Source organism: Vombatus ursinus, unplaced genomic scaffold (genome assembly GCF_900497805.2).
Source record: "Vombatus ursinus unplaced genomic scaffold, bare-nosed wombat genome assembly UNPS02014812.1, whole genome shotgun sequence".
Lineage (NCBI taxonomy): Eukaryota > Metazoa > Chordata > Mammalia > Diprotodontia > Vombatidae > Vombatus > Vombatus ursinus.
In genome coordinates, this window is record NW_020954590.1 from 20,251,053 (window position 1) to 20,267,463 (window position 16,411).

The 16,411-nt window shown below is 37.4% G+C and overlaps 1 protein-coding gene across 2 annotated transcripts in view; it reads right to left on the minus strand.

Annotated features, from left to right (window-relative positions):
• LOC114054276 (ubiquitin-conjugating enzyme E2 W) overlaps nt 1–16,411 on the minus strand; it is a 90,772-nt gene that overhangs the window by 21,489 nt on the left and 52,872 nt on the right. For both annotated transcript variants that reach the window (XM_027877468.1, XM_027877469.1), the window contains exon 4: nt 3,517–3,672. In XM_027877468.1, coding sequence (XP_027733269.1) covers nt 3,517–3,672 — 156 coding nt within the window. The remainder of the gene's footprint in view (nt 1–3,516; nt 3,673–16,411) is intronic.

Genomic DNA, 16,411 nt, shown 5'->3' on the forward strand with positions numbered 1-16,411 from the left:
TACGAACATGCCCATGTCTTCCCCCATCATCAAAAACCTTCATTTGATTAGACCACTCCCACTAGCTATATACAAGCTATAAAAATTATCTCTCTTTTTATGGCTAAACTTCTTAAGAAAGTCATCTACAATCATATCTCTACTTCCATTCCTCTCATTCTCTTCCAAAACCTCTGCAATCACATTTCCAAGCTTATCATTCAAATGAAACTTATCTCTCCAAATTTACCAAAGATCTTTTACTTGCCAAACCTAATAGCCTCTTCTCAATTCTCATCTTTCTTCTACACCACCTTTTCTTCTACAATTTCTCATATCACCAATCACCCCAGGACATCCTGGTTCTTTTCCTGTGTGTCTGAACATTCCTCAGTCTCCTTTGTTGTATCATTCAAGTCATGCCCACTAACCACAGATGTTCGCTGAACTATTGTCCTGAGCCCTATTTTCTTCTCCCTCTATACTATCTTGCTTGGTGATATCATCAGCTCCCATGGATTCAATTACCAGATTTTTCCAGCCCTAACCTGACCTCCAATCTCACGCCACCAGCTACCTATTGTATATCTCAAACTACACGTCCCATTGGCATCTCAACACGTCCAGAACAGAACTCATCATCTTTCCCCCAAAACCTCCCCTCTACCAAACTTTCCTATTACTGTTGAGAGCACCATCATACTCCTAGTCACCCAAACTAGAAAACTAGGTGTACTCCTCAACTCACTTTTACTCATCCCATATATCCACTCTGTTGCCTAGTCTTACAGTTTCTACCTTCACAAACTCTCTCATATACATCCCCTTCCCTACATTTACAAAGCCACCACCCTTGTGCAGGCCCTCTTCACTTCACACCGGGACTATAGCAATAGCCTACTAGTTGTTCTCCTTGCTTTCAAATCTCTTCCTGCTCAATCCATTCTGCCAAATTGCTCTTTCTAAAGAATAGGTAAGACCATGCCACCCCTCTATTCAATGAACTCCAATAACTCCAAAAAAAAATTATATTTATATATATATATATATATATATATATATATATATATATATATATATAAATAATCCTCTGTTTGGTTTTTGAAGCCCTTCAAAACCTGGTTCCATCCTATCTTTTCAGCCTTCTTATACTTTGTCTTCCACGTACTCTGAGATCCAGTGACACTGGCCTTCTTGATGTTTCTCAAACACACTATTTCCTGACTCCTTACCTTTTCAAAGTCCATCTTCCATGCCTGAGATGTTCCTGCTCCTCACCTTCACTTCCTTCCTTCAAGACTTAGCTCAAATACTATCCTCTTCCAAAAGGCCTTTCTCAATGCCAGCTCTCACCTATCTCCTTCCCTCCTCCCATCCCCTCTCTCTGCTAGTGCCTCCCCTCTGAGATTATCTCCCACTAACACTATATATCTTATATGTACTCAGTTGTTTACAGCTGTCTACCGTATTAGAATGTGAACTCTTTGACAGCAGGGACTGTATTTTTGCCTTTCTTTGTATCCCAACTCTTAGCACAGTAACTGGCACATACTAAGTAAGCTCTTAAACATTTGTTGATGTTAGTGATGATGAAATAAAGTGCCATTCCAGGTGCAGCGAATTGGGGATGAGAGAGAAGAGAAAATCAAGAAAGGCTTTGTGGAAGAAGTGGCCTTTGCATTGCAATTTAAAGTATGAGTAGGAATCCCATATATAAAGAGAAGAATGGAAGACATTTTGGAAAAAAGAACACTGAACAAAAGGACAGAGGTTAGAGAGTACAGGATGTGGCCAGAGGGTAGAGTATTTCCAACTGGTTTGAATGTATGATATGTTCACATGGAAGGGAGAAATTATGAGGAGCATACTGATCTAGAAATGAAAGGGATCTCAGAAGTTATCTAGTTTGACCCTCCCCTACTCCATTTTATAGCTGAGAAAAGTGAGGTTCAATGAGGTAAAAAAATCACTTGTTCCAGATAACACAGGTAGCAAACATAAGAGGTGAGATTTGAACCAAAGTCTGACTCCTAGGCTAGTGCTCTACTGACTGTTGTACCATGAATGCCCTGGTGCCATATAGCAGCACATCATAAAATCAAAAGATCACTGGACTTTAAATGCCAAGCAAAGGAATGTGAAAATTAATGCAAAGACACCGGAGGACTACTTAAGATTTTGAGAAATGAAAATTCTATGAATAAGGAAGATTAGTCTGATATCAATATAAAGGATGGAGTGAGGGGAAAAAAAAGAGACAGGAAGAGCTGTTGGAAGCTATTGCTAGAGTATCAAGGTGGTGGCAATAAGTAGGATGGGCAAGAGGAGGCAAGACTCTAACCAAAACTGATACTTATGAGAGGTAAGAAAGAAGAAACAGCCCAAGACAATACAAGGTTTTAAATGTAAGAAACCAAGTACATGGTGATATCACTCACAGAAATAATGAGGACAGGTGGAAGAGAGAGAAACATCACATTAACTTTGGACCTGGTGTGTTACTGACACTTCCAAACAGATTATGTCCTATCGACATAGGAGATAAGGATCTGGAGCTCAGAAGGACTAGAGATAGAGTTCTGTAGTCATTAACGTATAAGTGAGAGATAAATCCATCAAACCTATTCTTTATTAAAAAAAAAAAAGATTAAAATTTGTTTTGTCATATAAACAAAAGTGTGTGTGAGTGTGTGTGTGTGTGTGTGTGTGTGTGTGTGTAAAATAGCAGTCTCCCTATTCATGTGGGACACATGGGAAAAAAAATCTATGAACATCGCGTTGTCCCCTTATCTTCAAGCAGAAACAAGTTAGAAACATAAAAAACTGAGAACTTCTAGAATTCCTAGAGCTGACTCAGAAGGTCTTCAAGATGTAATTTCTTAATTGGCCCATTTATTCTTCCTTTAGCACTCCTCTTACCACTTTCTCCCAGTGAGTCAAATAGGAGACTGAGAAGAGGAAAGAGAAAAGGGGGCTTCCATTAATCTGTGTAGCTACGGGCCAAAAAGTATCTACCTTGTCCATATCCCTTCATCCTCCCTCTTACCCCACCCAAAAAAAAAAAAAAGTTGTGGGTTCAGGGTAAAAGGAGTTTTCCTCTCTGTGTAGCCATAACGAATTGTGGGAAGGAGTTAACAGAACCAAACTGAAGCTTGGGGTTTGGGGGAGTAGGAAGAAGGAAAAGAAAGCATCTGATCTCCTCGTTAGTGGTGAGAGTGGGGAGCTACACAGCATGACTTTTGGGAAACTTTTCATACATTTTGCTCTTCTAAGCATGTTTTAAGGAAGTAAAATTTAATATCATGATTCAAGAACACCAGTATAAAGCCTGTTTAAAACAAAACATTCTAATCCATTTAACCTTTGACTTGGAGCAAAAGAATTTTCAATTTATTCCTCTATAGAAAAGCAGCATTCCCTATGGTTTATAATCAAATGTATATTTCCTTCTTTAAAAAGCTAATTAGATATTAAAATATTTGATTTACCTAATCTGAAAGCAGATGTATTATCTTGAATAATACTGAAAAGTCCTACCTTTTCTTTGCAGCTGGAAAGCATGCTAATAATGCTAAGACAAACTGATTGCACTGAGAGCGCTGGGGACCAATCTTCTGTTAGAATGGATAAACAGATATGACCATTGCTATAAACATGAGGATGTACAGGAATATTGTCACCAGTAAACATGACCTAAGAAAGAATAAAATTCCATTAACACTTATGATTCTAAAGGACACCAAAATCTAAATCAAATTCTCCATTTATGCCAAGAAATATTGACTTATAACATAATGTCAAGTAACAGACTTTAAACCTTTCAGTAAGGCAGTGCCAATTTAGGTATAACAACCATACAAAATAGAACACACAAATAATCTGATCTATGCTTTTTATAACATACTGTTTTCAAAACCCTCTTGAGTATTATCATAAGGGACAGGGATTGGACTTGTAGCTTCATTAGCACAGGTAACTTCCTGATGACAATTGCCTTTACCAATACAAACTGGCACCTTTCTGCCAACTTACAGTCTGAGAAAGTTACCAAGAGCACTGAAAAGTTATTTGACTTATCCAGGGTCACAAAGACATTATGTGACAGAGGCAGGACTTGAATGTAGGTCTCCCTGGCTTCCAGGCTAGCTCTCTATCCACTATGTCATAATACTGCTATTTTTTAAATTTATCTAAAAATAGTTTTTCCTTTAATGACAACTTCCTATGAGAATTTTTCAAATTCTACTCATTACTCTCTATACTAAGTGGAATTCACTTGAATTCCAAATGAAAATTCGTTTGAGAACAGTACCCTTATTCTCCCTATCTTTGCACCCACTTCTTTTTCCCTCACATACCTACTCAGAAAGACAAAGTGGTTTTTATTAAATCAGCAAGTATCTATGTGGCTAGAATTTATAAGAAACAGGCTGAAAAAATAAAAGCAGGGACTACACCAAACTTTTAAATAGTGTTTTTGACTTCTGTGTTTGGTCACATCTCTCAAATGTTAACTTTTCTTTGAGGTCCTGTCTTTTTCTTAAGCTTTTCTTCTATTCTAATTCCTTAACCTCCAAACACTTGACACTTACTAGCTGTGTGACCCTGGGCAAGTCACTTAACCCCAACTGCCTAAGCAAAAAAAAAAAAAAGTTAAGTAATTCCTTAACCTTTCTTCCTCTCTGCCCCTCACATCTCTTCAACCCTTTTTTTCTTTCTTTTCAACTTGACTAGTTTTATCATTTTATAATAGGAATTTTTATTAGTTTGCATTATGGAATTAGTAGGAACAATGACATTTTCCCCTTAATTAAGCTGTAAGGAAAGTAATGGGATAATTGATGATAATCATAAATAGCAAAGGATTTAGAGCAAGAAAAATCCTTAGAAATCATCTTAGAAATCAGCACCCTCATTTAAGATGAAACTCAGGCTCAGAGAAGTTCAAGGACCCCTCCCAAAAACCAGGATCTGAAGCCAAATTAGAAATCTAATTTCTAAATCCAAGGCTCCTTTCACTACACCATACTCAATATAGCTAAAATAACACATCTGAAATGTAAAATAGTAGAAAACAACAGGTACAATACTTAAAATTAAACAAGGACAAGCAACATTAAGATGCTGGTACTTTGCAAGAAATGGTCCTAACTGAGCCTCAGTTTCCTCATTTATAAAATGAGGGAATTAGACCAGATGACCTCTGAGATCCAAGCTCCAACTCTATGATACTATGAAATATTATTAGGGAATGAACATTTTTATTATTAAATAGAACTTCACATTTATATAGTGCTTAAAGATCTGCAAGTACTTTCATAACATATTATCATGCCCATTTTAGATGAGAAAACAGGTTCACTAGTTAAGTGACACACCTATATGATCACAGAGTTTATGTCTCAGACAGGATTCAAACTCAAGTCTTCTAAGTTCAAAATACTTTCCACTATATCCTAAAAAGGATTTTCAAGGCTTTATTTAGGTGACTGATGACACAAATGCTTCATGAAGTCTAATTTCAATTTTTAACTTAATAGTATTTCTTTTTCTTGGCATACCTATTACAACTTGTACATCAACCACCATAATTAAATTTCTTGGCTTACAAATGGAACCAATTTACTAGAGATTACTTATTGAATAGAAATTGGGAAGTGAGAAGAGAATTAATAGCAGCTCACATTTATATCTGTAAACCATAAAATGATTTCAAATGAGATAACTGAATTAGAGTTAAGTTTAGGGTCACACAACTAATAACTATCAGAGCTGGAAATCAAACCCAGAAATGATTCGAAATCCTGTATTTTTTCCATTAATCCAACACTTTGATCAGAGGGTGATCATATTTCACCATATAGGTACCACACTTAGTTTGGACATACAGTCAGTTTGCCTCACTGCAGTTCAGAACCCCCAAGAACAAGTGACACACCAGCTTCAGTCTCAAAAGTCATAGGGACGACAAGCATGCATCATCACACTCAAGACAGCTAGATTTAGGAGGAGGGGAAAAAAGGGAAATGCTGTGCCTAAGAGGGATAATGTAAAAAGTCCTATACTTGGAGTCAAAAGGGGCTCAAATCCTACCCCAGATATTTAACCCATGAACATGGACAAATCACTTAACCTTTCTGTGTCTTAGTTTCCTCAACAGAAAAATGGATATAACAATAGCTGTAGTTCTTACTTCACAGGACTGTATGAGGATCACATGAGATGATGTACGTAAAATGTTCTGCAAACCTTAAGTGCTACATATAAATAATCAACTATTATTAAAATATACTTGGAAAAAATTTTTTAACAGGATGTTATATTTCTGGCCATCTCAAACACATCAGCATTTGATAATAATGTCAAATACAGAAGACAAAAGAAAAGCACCTCTGGCTTCAAGGAAACATTACTCATCAATCCTATCACCAATAAAAACAGCTTAAGAAAGCTGAAAATTCAAAGTTTTATGCTGTACATACTTCTGGTCACTTTGCAGACCAGAAGGAAAAGACCGGCTTGATAACGGCTAAAAAAAAATTCAAGCCACTTGGCATATGAAAATCAAAAAGCATGAGAGAAGCAATGGGGAAAGGAGATGGGAGAGAAGGAAAAAAGTAAACAAATGGAATAAGAATGGTGAAACAGCAGAGCCAAACCACAAAAGTGGCTGTCAACTGTTAACAGAAAGGTAGCCACAAAAAAGGGACAAGAGAAACCAAATCTGAAATATGAAGGGGCACAAAGTCATTTAGGTCTCATTAAGCTTGGAAAGTAGCACCATACCTTTTTAAAGGCACTATTCGCAGGATATTTCTTTAGTTATGGCCTACCGAGTACTATTTAGATCTCAGCAAACTAAGGGCATCATTTTTTTCAGGTCATGCCAAGGGGAAAGGCATGCCAACACATATAGTTAAGCTGTCGGGTGAAATACTTAATAATGGCAAATGAAACCATAGAATAATGCAATTTATACACCTAATATTGACACAAGCAGAAACAAGCTACCAGGTATTATAGAAGCCATAATTTGATATGGATTCCAAAACCTCTAATAAAAACGTCATACTCTTCCCTGTAATTTAAGATATAAGATGACTAAATTTCTGAAAGCACAAATGTCTTATCCCAGTATCACAGTTAGAAGGGACCCCAGAGGGTAACTAGTCTAAACTCTATTTGAGTAGGAATCTCCTTAATAATACATCTCACTTACCCCCATGCCACTTCTAGGGACACCAAGCATTAGAAAAATGTCTACATCACCTAAATTTGTCTCCCTGAAACTTGCCGAGGGTAATCTTTAAGATATCTGAACATAATGGTCATGTCAACCTCAAAGTTCTCATCTCCAGGTTAAACACCTTTAGTCTTTTCAATTGACCATAACTGCCTTCTTCTGGACACTGTGATTTGCTAAAGTCCTTTCTAACACATTGCTCCAGACTAGGAAACAATCTGAGGACACAATCTGCTTAAACCTTTTCTTTGTTCTATTCTCTCCACTGAACTAATCCCAGAAATTTCAATTGTACAACCAATCTTCAAACTTAACAGATCTAAAAAACAAAAAAAAAAAAAAAAAAAAAAAAAAGGGGGCAGCAAGAGGGCGCAGGGGATAGACCACTGGACCTGGATTCAGGAAGACCTGAGTTCAAATCTGGCTTTAGATACTTGACACTCACTAGCTGTGTGACCCTGGGCAAGTCATTTAACCCCACTGCCTAGCAAAAAAAAAACCAAAAAACAAAAAAAAACCAAAAAAAACAAACAAAAATACTTAACAGCTCTTCATTCTGTTCTACAATGATGGAGGGTTCAGTGTATCTATTTCAGGAGCATGTAACTCTCTCTCAGTACTCTCAGGAAGGTCATTTCTTCAATACAATTACCTTTCATCAGCTTCCAAAAAGTTCTCCTACTAAGGACATGGCAGGTAAAGTGCCTCTTCCCTACAATGAACTGGGCTGTTGTCATCTTGAAAATGAAACCCATGTTCATGGCCAACTTCTTGTTCCTAATTATTACTCTTTAAAAAAATATTGGTAGACTGCTTTCAGGTATTTAGGAAAAAAAAGGAGCATTAGCGATTAATCAGTCCAACCCCCTCATTTTACATGGAAGAATTTTAGCCTAGAATGATTAATCATAGAATCTCAGAACTTTAAAGGTCCACAATGATCATATTTCTATATTGTTTTCAGATTATAGGATTCAGAGCCAGAATGACCCTTTAGATAACCTAGTCCAAGTTTATCATTTTGAACACGATGAAATATGTCCAGAGTGGAAGAAATTTCCCGAAGTATCTTTTACTCCACATCACACTAGAGACTTCAGAACCTCAGAGTAGGAATTAGAAGATTTATGTTCATATCACATGTGTTGATAATTATTATCTGTGTGGTCTTGAGTCAAAACTTTTTTATTATCCTTCATATAAGATATGAGTATCCCCTCTCATTTCCATTACATTCTAATGCCTTTATTTATTGTAAGGAAAAGTCAAAACAGTATAGGAATGGGAACTATTTATTATTACTACTCTTACACAGAAGTTACTACTAGAAATAATTACAGATTTGAAGTCAGAGGACCTGGGTTGAATCTTACACTACTGAAAGCATAAACAAAGCTGGAAGGACTGTCATTTTTGTCTTTGTACCACAGTACACTGCAGAGAGGTTTAATAGTCACTGAAGTGAATTGTATAACTTTAGGCACATCCCTTCTCCTCTCTAAGGCCCTGCTTTAAAAATGATGGGGCTGGCCTACATAAACACCAAACTGTATTCTAGTTCTGACAGTCTACATTCCAAAGGTTCTTTCCAGCTTTCAGAAAGACCAAAGGTGAACTGATTCTTCCAGTGTCACATAACTAAAAGTATCACAGCTGAGTCTCAAGCATAACACCTTTCCACTACCCCAGCAATCCCCTTAGAACCTCGATGAGTTGCTTCCATGTGGCCTTGTCATATCTCTGGAACTCACTTTCTTCATATAATAAAGGACTTAGAGCTGGGGGAAGACATGTCAACAAGCATTTATGAAGTGCTTACCATATGCCAGGTAGAGTGCTAAGCACTGGGATCAGTCTCTGCCTTCAAGCACCTCATATTCAAATAGGGAAAACAACACGTGAAAGTACAACCTATCCTATCCAAATCATCTTAATCTCTCTTAATACAATTTCCTTGTCTATAAAATGGGATAATACTTGTAATATCTATGACAGTTGCTGAAAGGAAAATGAATTGTAAACCTTGGAATGCTACAAAATAGCTGTCACAGTACATATTACCACCTCCTACCAGAACCTCAGCAAAAAAAAAAAAAAAAACCCACCCCCCAAAAAACCCATTATCTCCAATTATATGAATAACTGAATTATAAAGTCATGCATATCCCACTTTGCTCATAAGCAGGTACATTTTTAATGTCAGAGATGGTCCTTATTATACTTTGCAAAAAGGAAAGAAACTCATAAAACCAGTATCAATATCAAGAGATACCACACACCCTTTCAAATAATACATTCGACAAACATTTTGAAAATCTTATGTAGGAAGCTGTGCTTGGTGCTGGAAAGATACAAAGTTTATAAAAAACAGACAGGCACTACCCTCATGGAGGTTATACCTGAATAAGGAGACAAATACAGTTAACTACTGAATACAATACTGACATAGCATATTTAAGTTTATTGTTCCACAAAATGCCCAAAGAAGTATGAAAGAGGTAATTTCCAAACAGGGGAGAAGATGGAATTTGACAGGGGATGAGGGTTAGGGAAGGTGAGATAGTATACAACTTAATCAAAAGCACAGAGTGGAAAGAGTACTATTCAGAGGGCAGGTAACAGTCCCATCTGACTGAAGAGTAGAGAGATTAAGCTAAAAAGGAAAGCTAGAGACCTCTGAAGACCAGGAAAGAGAGCTGAAATTTTAATTCAAAGCCAATATATAGGCAGTGAGTATCTTTTCTCCCCCTCAAAGAATGGCATGAGTAAACATACGTTATTAAAGAAAACAGATCAAGAGGTATACACTACAGATAATAGTGTACTTAAATTTCTTAGCATAGCATTCATCAAAGACTCTGAGCCCTATTCTTATGGAAAAGACGGAGATATGACATGGACCAATAGACTCCACATTTTTTTGATTATGCACCTAATCATTTTAAATTACGTACATTATAAAGCTTACAAAAAAAAGAAATAAAAAATATGAAAAAAATCACCTAAAATTTGAAGTTAAGAGTCAATAGGGGCCTACTGGAGCTTAAAGAAGTATGGTGGCGATATGGCCAAATCTGAGTTTCAGGAAACGTCACTTTGGCAAATGCATGGAGGATAGATTTGGAGAAACTGGTGAAATGTAAGGAAGGGTGACTAGTTAGGAACCATTGCAAGAGATCAGGTAAGAGGTGTGAGGGCCTGAACTACGGTAGTGGTTGTGTGAATAGAGAGGAGAGATATATATACCAAAAATGCTGTGGAGAGAGAAATCACAACATTTGGCTGGCTAATTTGAAATAACCAAGTTGTGAATCTGGGTAACTAAGAAGGATGGAAGAGGCAGCTAGGTGCTCAGTACATAGAGCGCTGAGCCTGGAGTCAAAAAGACCTGAGTTAAAATCCAGCTTCAGACACTTACTGGCTGTGTGACCGTGGGGAAGTCACTTAACCTCTGCCGTAATCCAATGGAGAAGGAAACGGCAAGCCACTCCAGTATGTTTGCCAAGAAAACCCGATGGACAGTACCAGTGTGCAGTGGTCGACAGGTCATGAAGAGTCAGATACTACTGAACAACAAGAAGGATAATGGTGGGGCAGATAGGTGGTGCAGTGGATAGAGCACTAGCCCTGGAGTCAGGAGGATCTGTGTTCAAATCCAGCTTCAGACACTTACTAGCTATGTGATCCTGGGCAAGTTACTTAACCCCAAATGCCTTAAGAAGAAAAAATATGATGATGGTGATCTTGACAGGATGAAAATCACAATTCATGCTTGCTTGCTCAGCACCTGGACAACCCCCCTCTATCCCAATGAAAATGAAAAGAAAGTGGGGGGGGGAGTGAGGAGATGCTTGTCAGCAACAAATCAGATACTATACTGGAGCAAAGAGTTCTCGCACCTGCCATAGCAGAGGTGTGAGCTTCAGGACAGGGAGAAACTTTGCTTGTATGGCTGCTGCCATGTACCTGTGTGTACCTGGCTGGCCAGGTTATAATGGCCCTGATGGCCTGGGCATAGCCCCAGGAAGGTAGCAGTGGAAAGGAACAGAACACAACTATGCTGAGAGATAATAGATAAAGGGGGTATGCCTATATTTGAGAAGCCCATGATTGTCATGATTACATTTTACAAAATGGGTGGGTGGGATACAACTTATGTTCCACACTCTAACTGGGTGACCAGATATAAGACCACCAATTTAAGAAAGACTATATAGTTAAGTGGAGTTAGAAATGATTGATCAGTCAGACCCAAAGAACAGACACAGAATGACAGAACTAGAAAGGTTATCAGAGACCATCAAATTGAAACCTAAACAATTATCTTTTGCAGCATACCCCCGAAGTGATCAACCAAACCTTGCTTGAAGATGTCCAGTGAGGTCTATGGAGATAGTCCATTCTACTTTGTAATACCTTTAACTGTTAGGAAGGCTTTCCTTACAAAATTCAAAAATTCCTTACAAAACTCTAAACTTCTGTCCATTGCTCCTACCAACTTCTACCCTCCAGGGTCAAAGTCTTTTTCCTCTTCCAGACTGCAGCCCTTAAAATACCTGAAGATACCTATCATATCTCACCTTGCCCTCTAATTCTCTCTTCTTCAGACTAACCTTAAAACAATCTTCAAAAGGCATGAACTTGAAGCCCTTCACTTTCCCAGTGCTTTCCGCCAGGAGATTCTAGTATAACATCTTTTCTAAAATGGGATGCCATGAACTGAATATAATCTCAGATGTGCGTGGTCTGACTAAGACAAAGTCCAAAAAAAACCCAGTACCACCTTATTCCTGGGTACTCCATGTCCCTTAAAGCAGCACTAAGTTATCTTGGCTTTCATATCACCCTGTGATTTACTGTTGCCCCATAATGTGCACTCTCCGCCCCAAATAAAATGTCTAGCCATATCCTCACCATCTTTCTGAATATAAGTGAAGTGATTTTTTTCTTTAAACACAAGTGAAAGACTAATATTTAACTCTAAGTTACCAATGGTCTCTCGGTTGGTAAGTCTGACGGCTTTTCCTCAGCACTCGTCCTTTTTGTCCTCTCTATAGCATCTGAGAATTATAAGAGATGGCTCTCTGGGGGAGAAAAGATAGAGGGGGAAAATCTGGGCTATGTAACAAAAACAACAACAACAACAACAACTACAACAAAAAAACCAGCAACAGTAAGTTCTATGAAATAACACCTCTCACAACTTTACCAAGGACTGAAGCCTCACTCATCTCCATTCTCTCAACTTTGGAGGGCAAAACTGAGCCAACATTTGCCCTTCTTCACTATTGGTGTTCTGCTCCAGTTCTATGTAATCCTTCATAGATTACTGCTAATACATCAAATATACTGCTAATTCTCAGAACCTCAAGTTGTTCTTCTGCAACAGGTGACTTGGACCCAAGGATAGATAGGTATTTTCTTATACAATCTCTTTACTTATCTTGGGTATCAACTCACTACTAGCTTTGGTGGTTCTGTTCTTTGCAGTCTAGAGATCATTCTTCTTCATAAAGAAGACAGAAGCACAATAAAGAGTTGAGGAACTTCATCTTCTATCTATCACTTACCATCCCATCCATGCCAAGTAACTTTAATTCCATGCTTTATTAAAAACAAAAAACAAAACAAAAATACCCTCATCAAATAATTGTTATCCTTAGTCTTGCCATTCCCAGTTCCTTTCGAGCATTAGCACTCCTCAGACTCTTTCAAGCCATGCCATGCTTTTTTGTTCATCTCTGTCTTTTCTTCCATCCTCATCGTGTCTATAATTTTACATGTCTTCTTAAAATCTAAGTTGTTTGGCAAGTTCCCTGTGTATTTATATTGGTCTTTTTAGATAACCACCCCACTTCCTCACCCACTGGAATCGTTCTCTGTCTTTAGAATTTCATTCTTGAGTGTTTCCCATTCCTCCTGGGACAAACAAAAGATCAGACATTACCAGCTTTACTAGCTTTTCCTTTCTTCTCTATTACAAATTCTAAGATAAATGATCATTTTCCTTCAAGATTCCATCAATAACCACCTGGCTACCAGTTCATTCTCCTTCAAGAGGATCAAATTCTCCAGAAGATAATTCTCCCTTGTTGATCCCTCCACTTTTGGAAAGATTAAATTATCAAGAAAGTAAGAAAAGAAATAATTCATTTTCTGAACTGCTTTTGATGAAGCTCTAGCAGATATTTGGATACCTGAAGACCCCTCCATCATCTACATTAAAATGCCTTTGTGCTAGGCTTGAGATCTATTTCCTGAACCCCCTGATTTCTGCCATCCTTCAGTTCAGATGTGGTCGAGTATAATCATTCCACCATAAATTTTAACCCAAATTATTTGCATTATATTTCTTTCCTCTGCCTCAGTTTCCTGAACTCATCACATAACTATTATCAATATACCATGCTACTCTGCCCTATCTTTTCCCTCCCTACTTCCTCCCTCCCAATACCCCAAATACCCCCTTTTTGCCCTCTTTCAACAGACTAAGATGTATCTTTCCATAGCTAATTTCCAATTGTGTCTCATCCAAGTCTCAGTGAAACCAATGAGACCTAATTTATCTTTTTGACTTAGAATTTCTAGTTTATCTGGTTTGTCACTAATACTTTCTGTAAATTTATGTACAGGGCATCTGAAGCCAGGAATTATTACTAGATCCTTTCTTGGATTTTGAATACTGTGAAATGAGTATCTCTACTGGTATTCTTTTTACACTACATAGCTGCTCTTTAAACTGGCTACCTTAGTGAATATCCAGATCTTTTTTTTTACTCCCTATTCCCTTTAATTTTAAATTTAAAGACCTCTTCATTATACTTGCAAGATTCCTAGAAAATATTTTCTTACTAACCTCTGCTGGGTACCCTCCATTCTTGAACAGGATCTTTAAATTTCTATGTTTTTAGCTATAGTACAGAAATTCAAATCCCATACTCAAATATCTTAACTACCTGTTCACTTCTCAATTCAAAGTTTCTAAGCTGTATTTCCTGCCTTAGATTGAGAGTAGGGATGAAAATAGTTTCTGTTCTATGAGCTTCAGTGTGAGAGAAAGGCTTTTTTAATTTTTAGGAAAGTTTCTTAAGCTCCTCCTTGAAGGTCATGTGTTCGCATGTGAAATCACCAAATGTAAACAGTAACTAACTATCCAGTCTGAAAAGTTTTTGAAGGTTCCTATGTAACACGTTAAATATATGCCCAGGAAGGGGTGGTAAGAAGATCTCTATTATCATCAAGCAAACTGTAAACAGTTGCCTCAATTAGACTGCCAGCAAGGAGTCACTAACCTCTACTACTACTAATCTTTTCCCTTTGACCTTTCATTTTTCACCTCAGTGGCACATGTACATCCATATCATCATCACTCCTCACCTAATGACTAACTACTTCTTTCTCAGAATGTCCAACTTGGGAAGACCCTCATACCTGTTCTCTAACTCATGTGCAGTGGATCTTCTATTTGTCCCCCTTAAGGTCAAGATTCTTGCCTTCAAATTCTTTTCCTCCTTTGTTTTCATTATGAAACCTTTCTTCACAGTCAATTTGATCTTGAGTTGGATGAAGGGTTTTCATAGAGGGACCCAGGGTTCTGTGCTGGGACTAGTGCTAGTTAACATTTTAAACAGTGACTTGGATAAAGACATAGATATCATGCTTATCAAGTTTATAAATCCCAGCACTATGAGGGCTAACAACTAAATGACGGTCAATTTTAAAAGATCTTGTCCAGTTAGAACTGGAGCTGAATCTATGAAAATGAAATTTAACAGGGATAATTGCATAGTTTATGCTATGATTAAAAACATGAACTTCATAAGTTTAAGATGGAAACATAACTATACAATGGTTCATCTGAAAAAATATCTTTTAAAAGTTCTGTTTGTTTGTTTTAATTTGAAACATTGGTGGATGTAGCTGAACTGAGAAGTGAACAAATGGTTAAGATGATGATAAATGATAATGGGACTTAGATTCCTAGAGCACAGCTAACTTAAACATTTCTACATATAAAATAGATCAGAAAAAGGACTGTACATGAAACTGCAAATCTCTATCACTTTCAGCTTGCTTCTCCTTTATAATAAATTCAACATTAGCTTTCAAAGCTATCCTGCTTGTCTGTGTTTCTTTTAGGCATTTCCTTCATCTAGAGTTCTTTAATGTCCTGCAACTTCAATGAGTCAATGGTATATGTCAGACAAGAATAATAATATGAACTTAGGTTGCCTTAATAGAAGCAGAGTTTCTAGAACTATAGATGTGAAAGCCTTGCTGAACATTGTCTTGGTCCACTTCCTGCAATACTATGGTTCAATTCTAGACACGTGCACGAAGGATGTTGTAACCCTGAGCATATCAACAGAAGTGAAAGTGAAAAAGCCTCAAGTTCCTGACAATATAAACACTGGTGGAAGGACAGAAAGAGACCTAGAAGGGATATGATGGTGCATATGAATCTGAAGTGCCATCTCATGGGGAAATAATTAGACTCATTCTGCTTAGCCCCAAAGTGAAAAACTAGTAGCAAAAAAACAGAAGTAACAAAAATGAAAATTTATGTTTGAAGAAAATACTTCATAACAATGAGACACAGCCAAAATTACACTGGACTGCCTGAAGAGGCAGTGGATTTCCTTCCTCACTGAAGGTTTTCAAGCAAAGATAGCATGAACATTTGTTGTAGAGCGCTTGCTCTAGAGCAGACTCTTGTTCAAGAATGGATTGGATAAGATGGCCTTTGAAGTTCCTTTTGATTCTGAGATTATGTAATTTTATGATTCTGTGGAAATTTAGTCTGGCAGCCACACATATCCAGCATAAATTTGAGGGGACAAGGGAGGAGGAATAAGACCTATAAGGAAACCTGTAAGTTGAGGCAGAAGTTAACAAGGGCTTATCCTAGGACACTGGCAATGGAATGGAGGTAGGGGATTAAGATATGACAAAGAGAGGGTGTAGGTTATTGACTAAATAGAGATGAGGGAGAAAGAAAAGTCAGGTTACAAATATAGAAGTCTAGATAAATGGAGGTACCACAGATGGAATATGCAAAGTTAAGAGGGATAGAGGATCTATGAGGAAAGCTAAAGAGTTCTGTCATAGACATTATCACCATTATACATACATTGTTGAATTGTTTCAGTTGTGTCTGACTCTCCATGACCCTGTCCAGGGTTTTCTTTA